The sequence below is a fragment of the Zonotrichia leucophrys genome, chromosome 20 (genome assembly GCF_028769735.1).
Source record: "Zonotrichia leucophrys gambelii isolate GWCS_2022_RI chromosome 20, RI_Zleu_2.0, whole genome shotgun sequence".
Lineage (NCBI taxonomy): Eukaryota > Metazoa > Chordata > Aves > Passeriformes > Passerellidae > Zonotrichia > Zonotrichia leucophrys.
This window is the reverse complement of record NC_088189.1, coordinates 5,805,828-5,827,978: the sequence shown is the minus strand read 5'-3', so window position 1 is coordinate 5,827,978 and position 22,151 is coordinate 5,805,828. Positions and strand designations below refer to the sequence as shown.

Here is a 22,151-nt window from a genome sequence, read left to right as displayed (position 1 = left end):
GACACAGCCTGTCTGTGGAATAAGAGCAGTGATGTTATCAAACACAAATTGCTTTTTTGGTGTAAAAATCAGTAAAATTGCCTCTACACAGCAAGTACAATTCAGTCCTGCTGACCAAGAACATAATAGAAGATACTTTAAATTTGTACAAAGCCAAGTGCAGTCATCTGGAGTACTCACATGGCTGTTTGGCTCATGGAGGAAACTGGAATCTGAATGTGGAAGCCCACCACAGCTGAAGGATTTGTCAGAGAACTCTTGCTTCTTGCAGGAAAACTGCTTTAAAAGTTACCTTTTTCTGCTGTAATAAGTGCCTCTGTAGACAGCTAATAAAAATTTCAGAGTACATAAATTTATCTGCACTTTAATTTCTATCTATAGTTCTCCTTAAATAAGGAGGCAAACAATGTCTCCAAACTGCTCCTAAGTAAGAGTCTGAAGTTAGACTGTGAAACTCCAATGAAATACAAAGAAGTTTTTGGCTCTATTAATGTTGGCAGCTTGCTTTCTCCTTTGTTACTGCCAGGGAAGAATATTCCTGACACCAGCACCTGGGTTGAAAATTAACTGAAGTCTCCTGAAAAAGGGCTGACCACCGTTCTGCTCCAGATCTCTTTGCTTTATTAGAATACTCTTTAAAAGATGACACTGCAGTTCAAGTCCAGAACCACTCTACAGAACAATGAATAGTGTTCACTGAAATCACCATTCCTGTGAACTTCACAAAAAAACACAGCAGGAAAATTAAAGATACAGTACTCCAGACTGACCAAGTTTCTGCTGGCATGGAAATGAAAGAGGGTTCTGCAGCTAGAGGCCACTCAGCCATTAGGATCAAACTCTTAATAATGGTCATGGAAATCTTTCTTGATTTCTGTTTAAATCACTGATTGCTCAAACCTTTACCTGGGTCACTGAAATTAAGTATTTCAGCCAAAATAAGCTGGGTAGACTGCTACTCTCCAAGAGGACCACTGTATCTTTAAATGTATCCTGGATTAAACAAAGGTTTTATCTACACTTGTTAAATTATTGCACAGACCATTACACTGACAAGTACATTATGAACCCATGGAATGTTACAGTCTGGCCTGGAAAATAAAAGCAGCAGCATTATCCTTGAGGTCTCAACCATGAGGGAGAGCTGGCCAAGCACTTCTTGAATTGTACTAATTATTAACAGGTTTCAATACACAAATAAAACATTTAAAAATAATCCCTAATTCCCAGGATTATGTTTGGGAGCACTCTCCAAGACTTTCATTGTTTTGCAAGTGGCACTTAGTTTGATTTCTTGACATTTTTCTTGTATCAGACTACCTGCAGGACTCCAGCTGTTCTGTATTTTCCAAAGCTGAAGCCATACAAAGAAATAAAAGCTTGGGTCCCCAGGAGATTTGAACCAGCCATTGCAGTGTCCAATTGGTGCAGCAATTTCACTTCCTGGCAGTTTGTATGACCTAAACCTGTGACTCAGGGAGTGGGATGAGAGGGAGCAGAGCCCACGGTGCCACCACAGCCCTGCCACCCCACAGGCTCAGATTCATGGCTGGATCCAGGCAGCCTCAGCTCCAGCAGCCTGCACTCAATGCCTCTGCTCCTCATCAGGCCAAAAGGGGAGGATTTGGGGAGAGAAGGAGGAGGAATTAAAAATTAAAAAAGTCTGATTCATAAACACTTGCTCCACACATGCAACTTGATGGGATTTTCTTCACAGTGCAGAAACCTCCCAGCCACCTACTCTGAAAATAAGTAAAATTCAATGAAACAGTTGGTGTGCAAAAAAAGAAAATGCCTTTGTTTTGTCCTCTCCTCTGGAAGGCATGATGACACATTCAGGCTCAGATAAGTCATTAAAAAATGCCCATCAAACTGACCAGCTGGCACACTGGTTTGTGTCTGCAGTTACACCTTCTGCCATTATATTGGTTTATCTGGATCTTCCAGTAACATCTTTCTGTCAGTTGTAGCATTTTGTTGCTTCCCTGCAACACTGCAGAAAAAGAGATGGCAACTGCTCTGTCCATGTCTCCTCAACTGGAGGAAAAATCCTCACTCAAAGCTTCTGCTTGAGCAGGGCTCTGGCTGTTTGATTTAGAACATAAAAGTTTCAAAAGCTACAAAAATCAAATCAGAAGAACAAACTAATGGCTCATGCCAATTATGGCTGCAAGTGATACATAAATAAATCACTTTTGTCCCAGGCAAAGCTCACAGGTGAGGAGAACATGCACACACACATCACAATGCCACTGATTGAGTGGACTGAAATAAAGATTCTCCTGCCACAAGCCATTTCAGGAGGTTTATGAAAGAGAAACTGTAATAAACTTGTACAGAAGAAGCTGAACCAGCTTCAGACTGGGGAGCAGACACATTGACAAGGAGGCAACAGAGGTGTAAGCATAAAAAACCAAAGTTATGTTTGACATGCAGCTAAGCTATGACAAAGTTATGCTTGGAACTGGAGAAAAAGTAGAAAAAAAAGTCCTTGTTTTAGTCAGGCTGTGAACTGCTGCCAATGGTTCCATGAGCAGCATTGCAAACCAAGAGCTCTCGTGCCTTTGGCACTTCCACAGGGTCTGTGGCAGCAGGGACACCTTGGGAATGGCTCAGCCTGGAGCAGCACTTGGCTCTGAGCAGCTCTGGGTGTGCAGAGGCTCAGAGACCACGAGCTTCAGACCACGCTCTCAGGAGAGGCAAGGGGGCAAAAAGAAATCCCAACTCTCACAGAACAAGGTGAGAGGAGACTGGAAAAAATACTCTGTTCACCATCTGAAAGATCCTAGGAATAGAAATACATATTCAGGCTGTAAACAGAGCTACTTCTACTCAGACTTAAGCCTTTAAAATCTGCTACTTATGAGGAAATTAATTTTCTTTCCTTTTTGAACTGTTGAATTACTATCTGGTGGAAAACCTCTGTGAGAAGTAAAAGAAGTGGAGTGTTATTTAAGGTAACTTTGACATCTTCAGTTGGTTGTTGAACAAACTAACCAGTTTTAAAAAGAAAAGGCTTTTTAGGTAAGTAATAGGATCTACAGGGTTCACAGAGAGAACTCCATGCTGGAAAAGCAGACCACAGAGAACACCATGATTTGAGTTTTCAAGTGAGCTGATTGTTTTCGTGCTGAGGGTACATTCACAACCCATCCCCCAAAATAAAATGGGATACCTATGATACCTCTGATGTTAAAAGTCACAATTCTTCTCCAGAAGTTATGGTTTGTGTCATGCAAAGAGATTTGTTGGGTCAAAACTGACACATAACTGAATCTCCTGTTCCAGTCCTTAATGCTGACAAAGAGGTTCTCATGTTTCCAAAATAGTGTTTCTTTAACAAGATCCAGGAAAAAATGTGGAGAAATATATGACAGAAACAGAGATACAGCTTGACACACTAAAGAACCGTTTGGAAAACATCTGCTTAAATTAAATTTCACTATTAAATCCAGACATCTACTCATCTTGAAAGGGGCTTGCTGCCAGGCTTTTTCCTCAATGTCTTTGTATTTTCCACTCATTTTTTCTTGCTGGAATCTTCTTTATAATTTTTTTTTTTTTGCTGCCAAGTTGCCAAACAAATGTCCGGAAGGACATAAGCAGCAGAAAGACTAATTTTTCAACAGCATTAATAAAATACTACATAGATAAAAGGAAGAAAGAGAAAAAAAAGAGTACATAAAATACTCAAACTGGTGCAAGGGTGTAGGTGAGGAAGGAAAACACCCCAGCTTTGCTGTTCTGTGTAGCAGAAACTAAAATTGAGTGCAAACTCAATCCATTGAGTAAGGTGGGCAAATAAAGCCATTCTGGATATCCCTTGAGAGCTCAGGTCAATCCTTTAAGTTTACACAAATTATTATCTAGCTCTAGATTCCTTCTGAATTCTAAAGGAGAAAAATAAGTTTTCAACTACTAAAAAAAATAATGTCACAATGTTTAAAAACAAAGCTTCAATAAAAAATATGTTAAAGACCATCTTGAATTGCCAGACCTCCTGTAGTCAGAGCAATCCATAAGGCATTAGAACTTGATGTATCCAACTGCAGCTTGCCCAGTTAATGGCTGTCTTTCCAAGTCACACCTTGTCCTTTGTTTGCATTAAACACCCCAAATCTCAAATTAGATGAGGACTGGATGAACACCTATTAACCTACACATGCAAGGTTGTGCCATGGAAGTGTCCTTGCACTGGTTTCTCTCCATTAACATTTGTGTTAAGAAAGTTGCTGTAGCCAGCTCCAATAGTGCAAGGAGAATATACTTATCACTATCCTTAAAAAAGGGAGAGCCACCATTATGTAAGAAAAGATTCAGATGCTACTTTTTTTTTCCCTATACCGGGGTAGAAGGAAGGAGAATGAATGGGAAGCACAAACAGATCAGAAAGGTCAGCCATGATACTCCAGGTGTGTGTAAAACTTCCTCCCCTCCATCAACCAGCACAGCCTCCCTTTCCCAGCTGTGCAGAGCAGGGTTAACAGAGTTCTAAAAGTCATCCCATGCATTTTTTGTTGCCTTAGGAGGTTTTCTGGTCTTGCTCTCCCCTCCTGTGTTCTCCCAGTTGGTCTCCCAGTTTTCCCAGCTGTCGCTGTTACTGTTCTTGTTGGAGACCGTTCCCGAGCCCCACACGTCCCAGCTATCCGAGCTCTTCTTCTCTGTGGAATTGTCCACATAGGTCCAGCTCTCACTGCTTGGAGATTTATGAGCTTTTGGTGCATCTGAGTTGCCAAAGGTATCCCAGAAGCTTTGATCTACAGCATTGTTCTGGTAGCCCTCCCCTCCACTGTTCTGGTAGCTGTCTCCCTCAGCTGGTCTACTGGGGGATGGGGGGGAAAGGAAGGTAGAAATAAATTAGTTATGCCAAACGTAACAGTAAAAATAAATGACCCCAAAGAAAAGCATAATTCTACTGCTCTTTGCTTAAAAAAAATCCCTTGATGATAAAGGAAGAACTAAATATTATTCCAAATGACAAGCTTGTTGTCCAATTCACAGATTTTGTTAAGAGATTTAACAAGCCCAGGGAAAAGGAATATACATTTGGAGTCAGTTTTAAACCAAAATATGTGCACTGCTTTGTTCTCAGTTTAAAAACAGTTATAAGCAAAGTTATATTGAATTCCTCCCTATTACACAGAGGAGGACTATCAGCAAAGACAGAATAAGTTCTTAATATTGAAAAATTACCTTTCACTACTACACTACAGAGAATATACAGGAGATAAAATTATGTGTTCAAAGAGATAGAAAGCAAGAACAAATATTACCTGTCAGAATTATCATCTGCTTTGCCTGAAAAGAAAGTGGTGACATCTCTCCATCCCTTACTCCCAACTCCCTGAACCTAGAGAGAAAAAAAAAAGACACTCCATTCATTTGGACTGAACCAACACTCCTGCCAAGTCCAACAGCAAAAGCCAGACAAATTCCTCCACTTGTTCCCATAAATCAAACACATTTAACTCAGAGCTCATTAATGCTTCTGATGGGCAGTTACATGGTGGATGTAAAGAACATACATTTGGCAGCACTGTGCTGCTGGAAGAGGCGGGAATTGTAACACCTTTTGAATCCTCTCCTAGACTTCCTTGACAAAAGTACAGGAATTAGTCCTTACATAAAATTAAACTTAATGAAAGCACTGCTGTTTTATGATTAATGTAACTTGTATTTATATTTCTACTGCTCTACACAGCTACTTTCACTCTGTTTCAGCATCATTTCACTACCCACATAAAACAGGCCTAAAGTTGAGTCCTAGAATTGGATTAGAAATACAACTTCTGAAGTGACACCATGGAAGGTACTGTTCTGAGACAGAGACAGGGAGGATGAATCCCAGAATTCAGCCTGAGAGTTGCCAGGCTCTAAACAGAACATGTAACATTATTTATTTTATTTTATTAAAACAGTATACCAACACTTAAGACACTGAGCTGGTCTATGGGAGAGTTTCCAGTGCTGACTTTCCCAGTGCTAGAAGAGACACACTCCTGGGTAAAACCATGCAAGTTACCCCAGCAGTTGTTAGTTTGTGCAGATTTCTGTGCTTGGCAGCCTCAGCCACACTTACCACGTCACCGAGAGCAGCGGAAGGCAAAGGAGAAAGGTGCAGAGCATTAGCAGCTTTTACTGTACCAGTGGAACACAAGCTGTCTCCATATTCCCCCACACATTTTCTTTGCTGTTTGTAACCACCCCATGTCCTCATTCAAATTATTAAGAGGACACCATCATGCCTGTGCAGCTTTAAACACCCCAACAGAAAATTCCCGCTGAAAAATTCCACTTTCCAAATTTCTCTATTCAGCACAAGCACAGACCAAAGCTGCACTTTGGGAGGTTGTATTATTTTTGGGGTTTTGTATTATTTTTATGAGAATATGGAGACTGGCTTGACTTGTTTGGCCTCCTTAAAGCCAGGCAGGCCACCTCATACCTTGCTGGCCAAATGTGATACCCCCGTGGTGACCTCCTCAAATATTTTCCCCTCTTTCACCTATGTGGACCAAAGTATTGGTAATTAGTCATAAAACAAAGTATTACTGAAACCTTCAGACAACCCCATTTGTGCTTAACAGCTAAAATGTCAAGAAACTCAACTCCAAACTGAATCAAAATAGATTTAAGTCAAAGCTAAGTTAAGAAAATTATATATGAAGTCTGTTGATCTATAGTGGAGTGAAGCTCAGTCCTTTGAGTTTGTGGGAATTTTCTGTGGCTAAAAAGCCAGTTTGAGGAAGGTATCACACCCAGTTTGAGAAAGGTATCATTTAAACACAGTCCAGGTATCATTACACTACTGCTGAGCAATAAAACACAAGTACAAAAAACATCTGCAAACATGAAGCTTTATCAATATATTCTACTGCATGTAAAGACTGTGTTAAGAAACATATCAGATCCCTTTTATTCTCTTTTATAGATGCTTATTTAAATATTAAAAGGGCTTTGAATTTTGGTGGAACACAATACAACAGGTACCTTTCACCACTTAAAAAATGGCAGTTGTTCCAAAGCAAGTGATTTTGTATAACCACATAGAGAATAATTATTTCAGAAAGTAACACTTATTTAGAACTAACAGCACAACATCCTAAGGGAAATGGATCTCTTTTTTTTAAACACAAAATGCGTAATTTCTCATTAAATCGTCCTACAAAATAAAAAGCAGCTCAAGGAAATGCACCCTAAAAAATAACCCTGAAAATAATGCATCTAAGCCCTCTGAAATAAGCTGTGGATAATTCTAGGGAATAGAAAACCAATTAGAGTCTTCTCCTGTGGTTTGAAATGCCATGTAAAAAATGGTAAATTAATAAAGGTAATGGAAGAGGAATTAGTTTGCAATATGATTAAAACATTCTCTTCAAATGGCTCAAAGATGTTTGACTGAATTAAAATAAAGCTGGCAGGCAGGTAAAACACTAGGAACTTAACACTCCAAGATACAACTACTAATAGATATAAATATATATATATTTAAACAACTGATTTTTATATCCATTTAGGGTGCATTTTCCCCTTGTTCCATCTTCCATTATTGAAAGCATGAAATCCACAAAATGGTATCCAGCAAGAGAGAATGTGACAGACTCAGGTGGACATGAGAGAGGTAGGTGGAGGGAGTTTGCCCTCATTAACATTTCTCAGATAACAGCCTAACTTGGAGTTATTTGATGTCTCCCCTTTGCAGAAAGACCCCCTGAGAACCTGGGCAGCTGTGGCAGCAGGAATCAACCACTCCCTGAGTGAGCACAAGCATTTTTCTGCAAGCCATTTACTAGGTCCAAAGTTACCTTTTCCTGTGCAGGTTTGAGAACATTTTCATTTAATGTCTGACCTAACTCTGATGCCTATTTAAAAGCAAAACAAAAACAAAGTCAGTTATAATTTCTTTAAAAAAAAAAACAATAAAAACCCACAGCCAACAACTTCTGCAGGCTCATTTCTCAGCAGTATCTCCAAAAACACAAGAAGGCTTTAGCTTTGATTCATACAAGCAGAATGAAAAGCTGAAAAGCACACACAAAGTGCTGCAGAAGACATTAAAAGACAATAAATTAAAATCAGATACACATGGCATTAGATGCCCAGAGCTCAAGCAAAGTCTGACCTTGCACTGGAAGCAGAAGCAATGGTGCAACCAGCAACAGTTTTGAGGATGGGCCCCTTGCTAATGCCTGCAGCTGAATATTTGGAAGAACTGTCCTCATTCTCCCTTATTTTTCCATACTAATTAAATTACTCATAGAAGTAGATCTTTTTAGCTGATTTTCTCCCAATTTCTCTGTCTTGTAGTGCTTCAATTATTATCTGTTAGTAAAAGCCCAAGTGTTTCTGAGCAATACACAAGAGCCAAAGTTGTGACAGAAGATTTTTGTTATTTTCTTTAAAGCTCCAGATTTGCAGGGAGAAAAAACAATGAACTGCAGAAATCTGTTGCAATCCAGAACAAGATGCACAAGGATATTGTACCTCAGAGGCAGCTTACAAAAATGTAAGCCCACAGTCCAAGTCACAAAATTACTTTCCTAAGGCAAAGCTGACAAGGACAGCAGGTTTAGAAGAGTTTGAAATCATTCCTTGCCCTACTACTATGAAAAGCCCTTGACAGATTTAAACTTTCTTCAGAAGTGCCATATCATACTGAGTGCCTCCAGAATTCTCCTGGTTAATCCAAAAGGGCCAATATGCCAAGTTTGATTTCCTAAGGGTTTATATTTGATTACTACCATTGCTACTCATGTTCTTCTTGGGAATGGAGCACCTTCAACATCTTTCCTCCACAGACTCCCAGGTGTGTAAGAAGCCTTTCCCCAAGCCACAGCATTCCCAGGATCTCCCCTTTTCCCAGCCATTAGCTCCAGTACTTCTACTCCTCACAGGATAAAAATTCTTTGAGAAGCAAAGGCAAAAGGAAATCCTACTTCCACCTAGTGAGAAACATGAATGCAAATCACAAAGGGATTGTTGCCTTTGGAAGTGAGGCTACAAAGTGTTTAAGAAAAACAAGAAAGGGGTGTTCTCACCTTTGAAAAACCCTCTGGAGTCTACTGAACCCAGCAAAGTGTTTATGTTTGGTAATAAAGAGTGTAACACACCCAGACTAACAGTTCAGGTGTCCAAGTAGAGTCACTGCTAGAATTAGGAAGAATTTTTATCTGATCTCTTACTCAGCCACATAATTTTGTACATGTGGAATGGAAAGATTTGGGTATAACTGTATTTTCATCTAAATCACTGCATCCTTCCTTCCTGTTGCTGAATTTAAGACAGCACTCTAACCACCATAACAAGCACCTCATCCAAGTGTCTGCCTTCCAGCAACACCCAGCTCCTGGCACATTCCTGGGGCAGACATGCAAACAGAAATCCTGAAATCATCAGAGTGTGGACAGCAGCACAGTCAACTTTCAGACAGTGCACAGCTTGGGTATCTCTATCCAACTTCACAAATTTTAAGTAGGTCTGAAGAAATGTTACCATACAAAACACACAACATTTTTCTAAACAGGTTTGATGTAAGGCAGAGAAAGAAAAGACAGCTCAGGAGCAAATGCACATATTCAGCACGAACAGACAAGGAGTCCATGCACAAGAACAGATGTGAGGGTGTTACCGGCTCTGGCTGCTGCTTGTAGCCCCAAAACTTTACCCAGAGAGCAAAAGAGAAAAGAGCAAGGAAGGTAGAAGCAGCTTTTAGCAAAAAATTGGCAGCATTTTTTCAGGCAAGTTAAGTATCATAAACCTTTTTTCAACTTTTTACATCTACTGACAAGAGAAAGAGTGAATGTGTTTGGTCACTGGACCCCACATGAACTTTTAGCCAATGTAGTGCATTAAAAATGTATTAAATCTGTTCTGCAAAGGGTCAGAAGGAACAAAATTTAACCTTCAGTAACACAGCTTAGGCTGTAGAGCATCATGTTGCTGTAGTCCTTGTCAGTAGATGTGATGAGCTTTTAAACTTAATACTATAGTTATTAATAATACTAAAGAAAGGGCAGCTTTTATTACAAAAGGAAAACTGCCAGAGGGAGTGAAGAGGAAGACCTGGAGAAAACTTAGTTTTTCTTAAACCAAGCAATTTCAAAGCTTTGAAGTAGGATGTTTGGGTGCTTTAACAAGACATTTTTGTTGCACACATGCCCAAGTTTGGCCATTTGAAGGATTAATATTCCAGTGCATAGACCTCTCTGAACACCTATAAATATCTGCATCTCACTCAGAACTGGGCAAATTAAGAATCACATTATTTTATCACTTTTACATTTGAATTTAAAACTTTTCCTTGCAGACAGATCTTGCATATGTCAGAGTTCTGTGTAATCAGGTCTGACTGTCTCTGTTTTAACCCCAGTTTGATAAATGAAATCCTTTTGTCATTGCTACTTTTTAAACACACACAAGCAAGTTGATTTATTAATAATATTGAGCAGTTCACACTTGTAACATCTTATTAGGCTTTAGCCATGGGAAGCTGGCTTGCATTGTATTGCATCACTAAAGAAAACTACTTCAAGCTAGACCACATTTAAATTCACAGAACTAAACCAGAGGTTTGTTAAGTTTGCAAGCTCTGCAGCCTCTCCTACACATCCAACAGGAACAAACAGCAGAGCATCCCTGTTTATCTCTTGCTTAATTTGATCACTGCAGCTGATTGCAATTCCCATGGAATTAAAAGCTACAACTAAACACTACTGTGCACTAAGAAGGAAAAGCACACTGGTCTGCTGATTATCCAATCTAAATCAATTGGTGCAGGCAAACACATGGCACTTAAAGACAATTAGATGGAGTAAGAGCTAAATCTATAATCACCTTTTGACTTGCTTGAGATCCAAATCTGGTAGCCTGTGAAGAGAAGCAAATACAAGCAGGTTTACCTGGAATAAACCCTTTGATTTTTAAAGACATGCATTTAGAAATGCTGCATGATCCTCTCCAAGGCAATGGAGCTTTGGCAGAATTTCACAGTGAAAAAAGAATACCCCCAATACCACCTCTGGCATTCCACTGCTAACTAAACCACATTTTATTTACTTACACCCTCTTTAGCAGCTGAGGCAATTTTGCTTGCTCCAGTTGTAAAACTGCTCCATCCCTTTAAAGAAAGCAAGAAAGTCATGAGCTGTATATGAATAGTAATAGCAAATAATAAAGTTTTAATTAAAACAGATTAGCTTAAGTCAAAATGCTCTAATACAGCTTGTCCTGTAGTTGTAAGAACTACCTGCTACTGAGAGAGAAATTAGAGCCTCTCATTTAAGTGAAATATAGTAATGAACTCCGAGTATTTCTGTGAATTTCAACAAGCCAGAGTGTTTCAGATGTTACTCTGCTAAAAATATGTACAAGTGTGGGGAAAGATCATCCCATGCAGTGGAAGACAAATTGTTTTGCTCTCCAGGATGAACACTCATGGAAGGAACTCAGCGTCCCAGAAATACAGGGCTTCAGGACACACTGCAATGTGTGTCTGTGCTCACACGAGGGCATCCCAGCCAGGACATTCAGGGAGATCCTGCACTCACAGAATGGCTCACAGGAACAGAGCTGCCTCTCCTTGGCTGCCTTAGCTCACCTGCAACACACTGCAGATGTGCTTTCTAATCTGAACTCTTTGGCCTAAAACTGTGAGATACCTAGAAAATATTTAGCTGACCTGTGGGATCACGTGGAATATAGTGACCAACCTGTTCAAAGGCTCAGGCATTACTTTTCTCTGGTAAGTTCTAGTGAAGTTATTCATTTATTTATTTTTAAATAAACAGTGGGACTTGGTGTGAGTATTTAGGTAGTGAGGCTCTACAGAGGGCTGTTGGTCACTAACCTTGGTAGAATTCCTTACTGTATTTCCAAATGACTCCACACCCCAAATATTGCTCAGCACTGTGACTTTGAGCCTATCAAAGCAGCAGTATGGCCCTGACTGCCTCTGACTTTATTCCCATTTTATTTCAACAATACATCTTTCACTATCTCTACTTGAATCACGACAACTGTTCAGCCATATGCTGTTATCTCTTCACACCCTGTCACAAGTATTTCAAATGTTTTCATCACTGCTCAGGGCTTCTGGCACCCACATAAACACACATTTCAGTTGTTTTCTTCTGAACATCCCTAATATGGTTAACAGACTTAGCTATTCCTTATAGGTGATTATATGTTTTTCCTTCAGCCCCCTTGATTATTATTTCTTAATCCATTGCTATATCCTCACTTATTTCTGTGAACTGATACCAGACATAATTAAGTTCTGCTCAAGTTTCTCCATTTTGCCTGGTAAAGTCCACCAGTATCTTCTCCACTCTTTGAGAATACAACCAATACTCTGCATTTCTCCATATCCACCTGCAGTCTTTAATTTCTCCTCTGCATTAATGTTCTCCCATACCAGGGGCTAAACCTGAAGAAAACAGTAATTCAGAAAGCTCCAAGCAATTCCTTACCGAGTACAATGAGGACATGGCATTATTCAGGAAGTCATCCTCTTTTTTTGGAGGGTTTACTGTGTTTCCAAACCCCACATAGCGATTCTCTTGGCCACTGCCACAGGAAGAGGAATAAACAGTCCTTGTATCAGCATGCAGCCATTAAAAACATTAAACAAGAACTGAAAAGCACAGAAGGATGGCAATTGTTTTTGCACCTGGAAAATAAAGTAGCACCCAGCACCCAAAATACAAAACTACTCACTTCATCAAAACACCAAGGATCCACTGAGGAATCCTAGCACAATATAATTTCCTCTGTGGAAGCTAATGTGGTCTTAATGATTCTCCAGGTTTAACAAATCACTGACATCAGAAAGCTGAGTAAATCCTAATAAAGTGACACATGAAAATGAGAAAAGGAATGAAAGAAGCTTTATAAATGCCTCTGTTTAACTCAAATCACTGTAAGGTACAACATACAATCAGAATTCCCTGGTTTGGGACCCACCACAATACTGACTGAAGTTACAAAATTTTTCTTCAATGCTTCAAACATTTTGTCATGCTAAACGGAGAGACACACAGAAAGTCAGTAAATATTGCATTACCCTTGGTAGGAGCTGACATCATCATTTAACCAGTCTTCAAAAGCCTTGTCAGAAGAGGCAGTTGCAGTCTGAGATTGTCCAGCAGAACTGAAATAAAACATTGAAGAATCAAAGCCATGTTAAGCAAAACCCACCAGCTCAGCAGTACAGCTTGATGTATATCACCATAATACAGGTTAGAAATTGATTATTTATTCCATCTATCAAGAAGGGAACTCTAATGCAACCACTAAAAGGCATGAAGCTCTTGTTCCTTTGATTTACAACTGCTTTTGCAGTTAACTAGGGTCTTTAGTGCACACAGTAACAAACACTACATGCAAAAGCAGAACAACAGAATTGCTGTGGTACAGAGCTTTGATGCTCCCCTGGTAATTAGCAGCAGAAGGGAAAAGTCTGTTTCTTTTTCCCTGGCATCCAACCCCAAACTGGCACAGCACCATAGTTAAGGTGAGGATGTCACACACTACCTGTGAGTGACACAAATGTCCAATTTCAGGTGCATTACCAGCCAGGATAAAACAAGCATGGCTTCTTCCCTGCTCTCACTCACCTCTCTCTGCCATAGTTTAAGGCTCAGGTGCAGGGGGTGAGAATTATTACAAAACCAAAGTCCTGCTACCTCATAGTCCATAACTTCAGCTTGTTCAGACACCAGCACCAACAGGGTAAACCCAGCAGACATGAAACCATCAGGTTTTGATGCTGTGTCTGTATCTGATGCTGTATCTGTACCAACAGCAGCAGGGTAAGCAGGGCACGTACCGGTGAGCAGAAGACAGAGACATTTTAGGCTGAGGTGGGGTCCAGTTCCTGGCAGGAGAAGTTTCAATGGACCACTCCTTGCCTTCAGCTACTGTAGCTACCTACAAGAAGCAGAATAGTCAAGAATGCCAAGTCAGAGACTTCATATAAATTATAAACTGCTTCTGTAACATGAGGACAAGTCATTTTTCCAATTTGCTGCTGGATCACTTAACTTCTTTTCACAAGAAACCAAATTTTTTCTGACTCCAAGGTTCTGATGTTGAATAGAACACTGGTTTTATTTCAGGCAGCTGAAATAGAGAATTAGACAATTTCCTCAAAGAGGCAGGCTTGGTTTGAAGAGGAAAGACTGGGTTAATTAAGAGGTGTAAGCACTAATCACAGAGAAATGGAGGAACAGAACTACATTATTGTTGTATGTTACTACACACACTAAAGATTTATCAAATCACTTTGGACAGAACTGTACAGCTGAGGTAATGAATTGAGAACTGAGACAGCTCCACTGACTGAACAGCTGCAAAAAACTGCAGCACAGAAAATCAGAGCTACCTCAGCTAAATGCAGAAATGAAAGTCTCAATAGAAAACTCTTACCAGACTTGGGAAGAAGAACTCTAAGACCTTTAGGGTCCCAAGAGGGCAGTCCTGGACTGCCAGCTCTGAGGTACCAGACCCTTGGGCTAAACTAGAGAGAGTTACTCAAAATAAGGAAGTTAGTCCAGAAAAGCTCCTGCCTGCCCAAGACACTCTTTCCTAACCCCACCTTAACCCTGGCAGGACAACATTCCTTTTCTCTTCTGCCAAATACTTGAGCCATGAACTCACTCAGGTTTACATTAACTCTTCCAGGATTTCACTCTCTCACATTTACCTTTTCAGGAACCACTGTAGAGGTTCAAAAAACTGCAATTTCCTTCCTTTCAAAACCAAGTGTGATATTTTCAGATCACAGGGGTGAGAAAACACCTAAAACTGAGCCTACCTGGTCTCTAAACAGAGCTGCAGCTTTGCTGTTGTACTTCTCTTGCATTGTCCAGCATGGATCATAATCATCTTGAGACTCCAAGAACTGTCGGAATTTGCTGTTACCTCCTGCTTTCATTTTCTCCAGCTCAATGTCCTTCCACTTGTCCATGGTTACAGAACGTACAAAACTGAAAAACAGGTTTAAAAAAAAAATTAAATTTAGATCACAGCTTGTTATAATTTCATGCTGTATCAACAGGGACAAAAAAATACTTATTACAACCTATCTCAAAAGTTGAGAGTATAAACATCTTAGAGAACACTCTCCAAGTACAGAAAGACAGATCATCATAAGAAGGTGGGCAGATCCTCACTGAAATAAGCCAAAATCATGTCATTTATTGGCATTTAAAGGAGACAGTCAACAGAAGGCAAGTGACTGAAAAAGCAGCTTCCTTCAAAGTCCAGAAATTAATCTAGCCCACTATGTAACAGAAACTTTTCCCATACTTCACTCTGTGATTTTTTTCCTGTCTATTATCATGTATTTTGACAGTTGGAGTCAATGATCTTAAGAGGTATTTTCCAACCTTGGCAATTTTATGATTCTATGTCCTCATCTCAGAAATTTCATCTTTTCTTCCATGCCACACACAGAACAGTTAAAAAGGCTCCTTTCCTATGCAACTTCTACTCACTAATGAGCCTCAAATCAACCCTGGAAAAGCAAAGAATGTACTTCTGAATGGCCTCCTTGCTTTGGTGATTTCCCTCCTGGACTTCCTCTCCTTTCCTCATGTGAGTAACTGTTTCCTGCTCTGACCCTATGGGGTCTCCAGAACCCCAAATAGTTCTTATTTTATAGACCCCCATCTCAGCTGAGCACAGTTCTTGGAAAACAACAAAAACTATCATTTACATTACAAAGAAAAAAGAAATCTCCTGAACAGAATAAAGCTGTTTTTCAGACTAGTTTTATACCCAACTAGTTACAGAAAAGGCACAGAGAGCAAAGCCCAATTTGGAGAGGAGCATGAAGCAGAACTGCCAGTGAAATGTTGGATTGGAGACATTCTATACATTCCAAACCAACACATGCTGTTCAGAGCCATAATGAACCCTGAGGTTCTGCCATTCAGTCCTTGGTGTGTTGGAAAGGCTGACCTGAGGTGAACTCCCAAGCCTCGGTGTTTTCCTGAGCACTCCAGACAGATCCAAATTCCATAGGTCACACTCACCCACTGGGGGTTAAATGCACCACACTCAAAACAGACCTGGGACAGAAAAACAGTTACTTCTGCATCTGTCATCACTGTCCATGGGAAGTTTTCACAGCTCAAGAAGGCAAATCATGAAAACATCACACACTGAAAATGCTTTCAGAAGGAAGGGTTCTTAGTGTTTGGAAACACCTTCCCTGCTATCATAAACTTCTTTCAAATATTTATTTATACTGCTTGGATTATAAAAATTACTGCACCAACTACCAAAAACCAGTGAGGAAATACAGACAAGCAAATGGAAATTACCATGCAAAGAATTCATTTTGATTTCATTTCTATTGCCTTGAAAGAAAGTAACCAAACTGAATTCTCGAGGTTTTCTTGGCAAAATAAAAATGCAATATTTAAAGTCTGGAACATTTTTTCAGTCACACTACAGTTTGGCAGTAAATGGTAGCAGCTCTAAACAGAATTTTTTCTTTAGAAATAGCTTTATTGCTCATACAGTGCAACAACTTCAGTTTTATGATTGGATTTACCATTCAAGATTTAATGTATTGATATAAATAAAACTGAATCTTTCCATGGACTATCACATTTAAGGTATAATTAAGCTACTTGAAATGGAATATTTTAATTTAAGTTGTGCCCCAGGCACCACTTGTTGAAAAGACCCCAGGGGTTCCAGCATTACTAGAACTTCTGAAATACTTGTGCCAAATATTCACCAATGTATTGTAATGCATACATGAGATATCTAAATTTCTTTGTTAGCTTTAGTGAGCCACAGCACAAAGACAACAGCAGCTGTAACAGACCTCAGTGCACATTTGGAGTAGGTAAAAAGCAAATTCAATTCTACAAAACTGATCTAAAGATCATAATTTCTCACATTGTTCTCATCTTGTGCTCTGACTTCCTTGAGGACTTTCCTTGTCCTTGGACTTGCCATGATTCTGCAAAGGGAGAAAAAGAAACGAAGTCATGATGAGGGATTTGATGTTGGTAGGATGCTCAGTACCTCACAAGCACAGCTCTGTGACAAAGAGCCTGCAATCTAAACCACTGACTCACAACCAGCTGCAGAGGAAAAACAGACAAACCAAACCACCAGAAACCCCACAATCTTGTTTTTCCATTTACTGTGCACTTTTGGGGTGATTTATTCATCTTAACTCCACCAGTGGAAAGGTGTAATTCAGTCATGGTTGAAAAGTGGGCAGGGGGTGATAAACACAGGAATTCTTCTATGACACAAGTGGTATCAAAACAGACTCTGCTGGCTGCTGCTCCCAGGCCCATCCACAACCCTTCCTGAAAGCACTTCCTAACATCCATGATTTCACCAGATCACATGCACACAACTCATCAGACCTATGCAAAAAATAGCAGAAACTCTTACACTTCAGAGTGCAGAACATGTTGCTAAAAGAGCCCTTTACTAGATGATAGAAGAACTTGTAATTTTCCAGAAATATTGAGTTTGTCAACTGAATTCTAAGAAATTAAGGCAATTCTTGAGATCTTCTACACAAAATAATATTGTAATTCAACAGGCATGTCTTGCTGGCAGACCACATCATCTCACTCTAATTTTTATGACGCAGAAAACAGCAGGGAGTAGTGTCAAGCTATGGATAAAATTCACATTAAGACAAAAAATGCGATTCACACACAGTACATGGCCTGGAAAAACCCAAAGTACACAAAGCACTCATGACGAGAAAAACTATAGGGTAGGGTGCAGCATAAGGCTGTAATTTAGATTAAAAATAAATTCCTATTATCAACTAATAGCATCATATTTAAATTAACTTTAAAAAATAAACAACATCTGTTCTTCCTTTTTACTTCCTCTCCATCTTATCATTTCTAGTCCAGAAAACAAACTTCTAAGATGTAATAAAAGACAGAAGTCACCAAGCTGACTAGAAACAGCACCAACTACTAAATGTCAAGCTTATTGGCCAGGCAGATACAAAGTGTAAAACAGCAGGTTGATATTTTCACCAAACATTGGTGTGAGAGGAAAAAATGCCTTTATGCAACTGTTTCACTGGGCTATTTAAATAAATAATCAGAAGTCCTTAGAGCATCAATAAAATTAACAAGCTCACAATAATTTTAGAAGGTAAATGATTGTTACATACAACAGCCCTAGGGGATGGAGGAAGGATTTATCTTTAATAAATAAAGGAAGGGTGGTTAAAAAGGTAAAATGCTCCAGGTAAGGAAAAATTGCATTTGTATGACTGACATCAAGTTCAACCCCTAAAGCAAAGCAGTACAATAAATAGTTCTGTGCATCACCCACTAAGACACCATGACTCAGAAAAGAAGCAGCTCAGTGTTGAACCTACGTATTGCCAGTGCTAAAAGCAGAGGGTGTTTGTAGCAGAAGTCACTGCTTTTTGTCCAAAGCATTTTTTCCTCTGGAAACATCTTGCTGACAAATGCTTGATTCTGTGGAATTTAAGGTGAAGTGCTTTCACTGATGTTTAGAATGTGCCACCTTTTCAGCCTTAATTACTTTTTATTAGGCAAAACCAGGTAATTGTGATACAAGTTACTGCAAAGAGTGGTGAATAAAATCTTCCTGCCATTCTGTATGAAAATAAAACTGAGCACAGTTATTTTTATCAATAATCTAATTAAAACTGTGTAACTTTAAAAACAGGAGAATGAAAGTGTGTCAAGTGACTCCTCATATAATGAAACAGACTTTTTCCAACAGCATTCCAATAACATTTAGCCTTCCTTGACTTACTCATGTGCATGTGAGCAGGCAGGGAGATAGCACTATATGCATTTGCTCATGTCCTAAATAACAACCATAAACACATTTATATGACTCCCAGTCTCTGTCTTCAATTCCACTATCTGTCCCTGGTGAGATAATGTAGAATTCTTCCTCTGCAGCACAGAAATTAAGTAAATAACTCAGCAGGAATAGCCAGACAGACAACAGTGCACCCTCTGGGCCCCCCTCTCTGCCATTATTGCTGCTTGCTCTTTGCATGCCAACACCTCTTCTCAGGAATGAATTTTCCCAGCATCTTCCTGTACATTACTGACAGCTTCCAAAGCTCCTCTCTTTGCCTGGATGTTCAATTCTCTTACCCCTACCCTTCCTTTACCACTTTTCCTCCTTTTTCACAGATTTTCAATCAGAATAACCAACAGAGGCAGTCTACATGCAGAGGCCTTCCAGCCTCAATGGCAGATGAGCACTGCTGGAGCTGAACAAGAAAATCTCTTCCCATTCCAACTCTGCATGTGCCAAGAATTGTCTACAAAGCAGAAAGGTACATCCATCCTCCAATAGCCAATATCCAGCCCCCTTCAGAGCTTATACACAAGTTTCAGATCTCCAGTTCCAAGGTGACAGAGGAAGCAATTGGTTTTGGTTCTGCCATCGCTACCTTTTTTTAAACAAAAACTGAAAGACTTTGGCCAACTGCAGTCTGAACATACACCCACTCCACATGCACCAAGTTCCCTGCCCAAATCATGTCTGTCTGGTGGGAAGGCAGAGCTTCACCCACACCACAACATCCAAGAAAAGGAGGAGGTAACTAAAGGCACCAGCTTTTCATCTTGTCCTCCTCCACCAAAGCATTTGGAAATAAAAGACAAAGTAAAAATATGTTCTAAGCTTTCTAATAGGCAATATCTTTAGAGGTGCCTAGTTTACTTTTAATGATTTCCCTACAAAGCTTTAAGGGTTCAAATTATCATTGATTACCACCAAAAACCTGAGCCCTGGTAACTAACTGGACATATAACCACTTGCTGTTTAAGTTTCATGACTAAATACTGAAGAAAGAAGCCACCTTAAAGAAATATACATTGTTTTGATCTAATAGAAATGGACATAAGCAGTGAAGCAAATGTTTAGTTTCGAGGAAGTTTCCATTGAAGAACAGAAATATTCTTGACAAGGGTTCCAAAGTGGAAAGAGACAGCTTCACACAGACCAATCTCACACTCTTATTTCCCAAGCAATCAGCTCCCAGAGCAAAAACTACATGTACACCATATGAGTTTTCTGGTTATGAAACTAACCAGAAACTTGCTAAATAAGCAAAAAGGCAGAAGTGGACTAGAAGTGGAAATAACACCTAACAGGACTTTGCTCCTCTAATACAGTAGCAAATTCAGAAACAACCTGCAAAGAGCTTTGCAATTCAGCACACGGAGAGTCAGCAGGTGACGTGGCCTGGTGACTTCATGGTCCTGAAGGCTCCCTGCGAGTCCCACCAGTGCAAAAAGGCCACAGAGGCTGAAGAAACCTTTGCAATCTCACACTGCGCCCATCTCCATGGAGCTGGCAGGGTTCTCCTCCGCAAATACATCAAAGACCGGTGCACACTTTTAAAGCCGAGTGGTTTCACACTCACCCGTCTCACCCAGCGCCTCGCAGGGCCGAGAGAAGGGCGATTCCTTCGCGCACACCTGCGCTCCCCGGATCCCAGCGGCGTCCTGCAGCCTCCCTCAGAACATGGCCGGGATCCGCCGAGCCCTCCGGCCTCTGCTTTCTAGGCAAGAAAATAACACAGATATAGCTGAAATAGCGGGCAGGGTGATGCCTCCTGCCCGCCACGCCAGCCTGGCACCCGCACCTCGCCCGCCCTCGGCACCGTCCTGTGTGACAGTGCGGGGGCCGGGCCCGAGCGCCGCCACCTCAGCGCTGCGCTGGGGGACACGAGCGGCCCCGGCACGGCGAGCGCCGGCGCGGGGAGCCACGGGGACGCACCACGACCCTGAGCAACACTGCTGCTCCTGTCTCGGTCTCGGTGCCGGTCCTGATCCCGGTGCTGGTCCTGATCCCGGTGCCGATCCCGGTCCCGGCCGCGGCCCGGTCCCGCCCGGCGCTGCCGACGTTGCAGGGCGCGAGGCATTGTGGGCGCACGGCTTAACCCGCTGCGGGCCGGGCCGGGCCAGGAGCGCCCAAAACATTCGGTTCTGTCCAACTCCCGTGCTCCAGAGAGAAGTTTAAGGGATTTTAAGGGATTTGTTTCCACCGGGCAAAGCTGAAATAAAGATTTACAGTCAATTTTGCGTGCGCGGTGCTCTCCGTGCGGTTCCAGGCTGCAATATCGACCCCCGGGGTTTATCGCTGAGGGGAGGCAGGCTGCCCGTGGGGGTGAATTATGTGGAATTACGTGGTTTTTCCTCACACGCCTATGAACGTCAGCAAAGCAGGGTTTTCAGGTGATGCCCCATGTTGCTCACAAGCTGGGAATAGCAGATGGAGGGGCTGGTTGGACCCCCAGGCTTCACGTCCAGCTCTGCCTGAGCTGCTGTGGTCGCAGCTGGAGCACTGGGATGGTTTAGGGTACCCCGATCAATATATGGAAGAGCTAAAGCTACTAAGGAGCATCCCAAAGAGGCCACAAGGATAAGGAAGGGTCTAGGGAAAGCCATTAGATGAGCGGCTGAGGGTCCTTGGGCTGTTCAGCCTGAAGGAGACTGAGGGGAGACATCATTGAAGTCTGTGCTTCCTCATGAGAGGAACTGGAGGAGCATCTCTGCTCTCTGGTGACCAGCGATAGGACACAAAGGAATAGCTGAAACTGTGTCAGAGGAGGTTTAGGTTGGATATTACAAAAGGTTCTCCCCCCAGAGGGTGGTTGGGCGCTGAACAGACTATCCAGGGAATGGTCACGGCCCCAAGGAGCCCACGAGCTCAAGGAGCTTTTGGACAATGCTCTTAGGGATGCACAGAATGGGATTTTTGGGTTTTTTGTGCATCAAAAAGTCCAGGTTGGACTTGTGATGCCCCTTGTGATGTCCAATGATCCTTGTGTGTTCTTTCCAGCTAGAACTTTGTCTCCAGAGATCCTCCCAAAGGTGAGGGTGGATCAAAAGGAAAGAGCACCCAGAGTTGCTTTGTGGTGCTTGTACGCACAGGGCAGGCGAGCACATTTATGCTACTGCTAAGTTCTTTTTAATCATCAGCTGTAGGCACAGGGCAATGATTTAGTGTTTACATCTGAATCCCACAGAGACAATACGCTGCTCATTTCAGTGCAACTCCTAGTCTGGCCTCTGTACTTAATAAGTAGGCTATTATCTGACTATCAGCGCACGGGAGATTAACAGGAGCCATTTTCATTACCATTAATGGTG

The 22,151-nt window shown here is 41.1% G+C and overlaps 1 protein-coding gene across 10 annotated transcripts; it reads right to left on the bottom strand.

Annotated features, from left to right (window-relative positions):
* Positions 1–598: 598 nt before the first annotated feature.
* ARFGAP1 (ADP ribosylation factor GTPase activating protein 1) lies at positions 599–20,910 on the bottom strand. Of its 10 annotated transcripts, none has more exons than XM_064729756.1 (15): positions 20,776–20,910; positions 20,420–20,557; positions 16,912–16,975; positions 15,961–16,070; positions 14,813–14,984; positions 13,826–13,926; positions 13,061–13,147; positions 12,468–12,564; positions 11,060–11,116; positions 10,834–10,866; positions 9,629–9,658; positions 7,806–7,862; positions 6,446–6,505; positions 5,274–5,350; positions 599–4,822 (listed from the first exon to the last, which is right to left on the bottom strand). In XM_064729756.1, exons 3-15 carry the CDS (start codon positions 16,969–16,971, stop codon positions 4,492–4,494), a joined length of 1,272 nt encoding a protein of 423 aa, XP_064585826.1. In that variant the 5' UTR covers positions 16,972–16,975; positions 20,420–20,557; positions 20,776–20,910; the 3' UTR covers positions 599–4,491. The 10 variants fall into 10 exon arrangements, with proteins under 10 accessions (XP_064585826.1, XP_064585827.1, XP_064585830.1 ...); XM_064729757.1 differs by having other exon boundaries at positions 599–4,819; XM_064729760.1 differs by lacking the exon at positions 6,446–6,505 and having other exon boundaries at positions 5,274–5,344.
* Between the last annotated feature and the right edge of the window lie 1,241 nt (positions 20,911–22,151).

Bases quoted from the DNA above. Each gene is read 5' to 3' on its own strand.
- ARFGAP1 (XM_064729756.1), bottom strand. From the start codon at position 16,971: ATGGCAAGTCCAAGGACAAGGAAAGTCCTCAAGGAAGTCAGAGCACAA. The intron at 13,927-14,812 runs GTAGGCTCAGTT...TGCTTCTTGTAG, and splicing joins CAGCTCTGTTTAGAGACCAG to GTAGCTACAGTAGCTGAAGG. The intron at 11,117-12,467 runs GTAAGGAATTGC...CTTTCTTTAAAG, and splicing joins CCATGTCCTCATTGTACTCG to GGATGGAGCAGTTTTACAAC.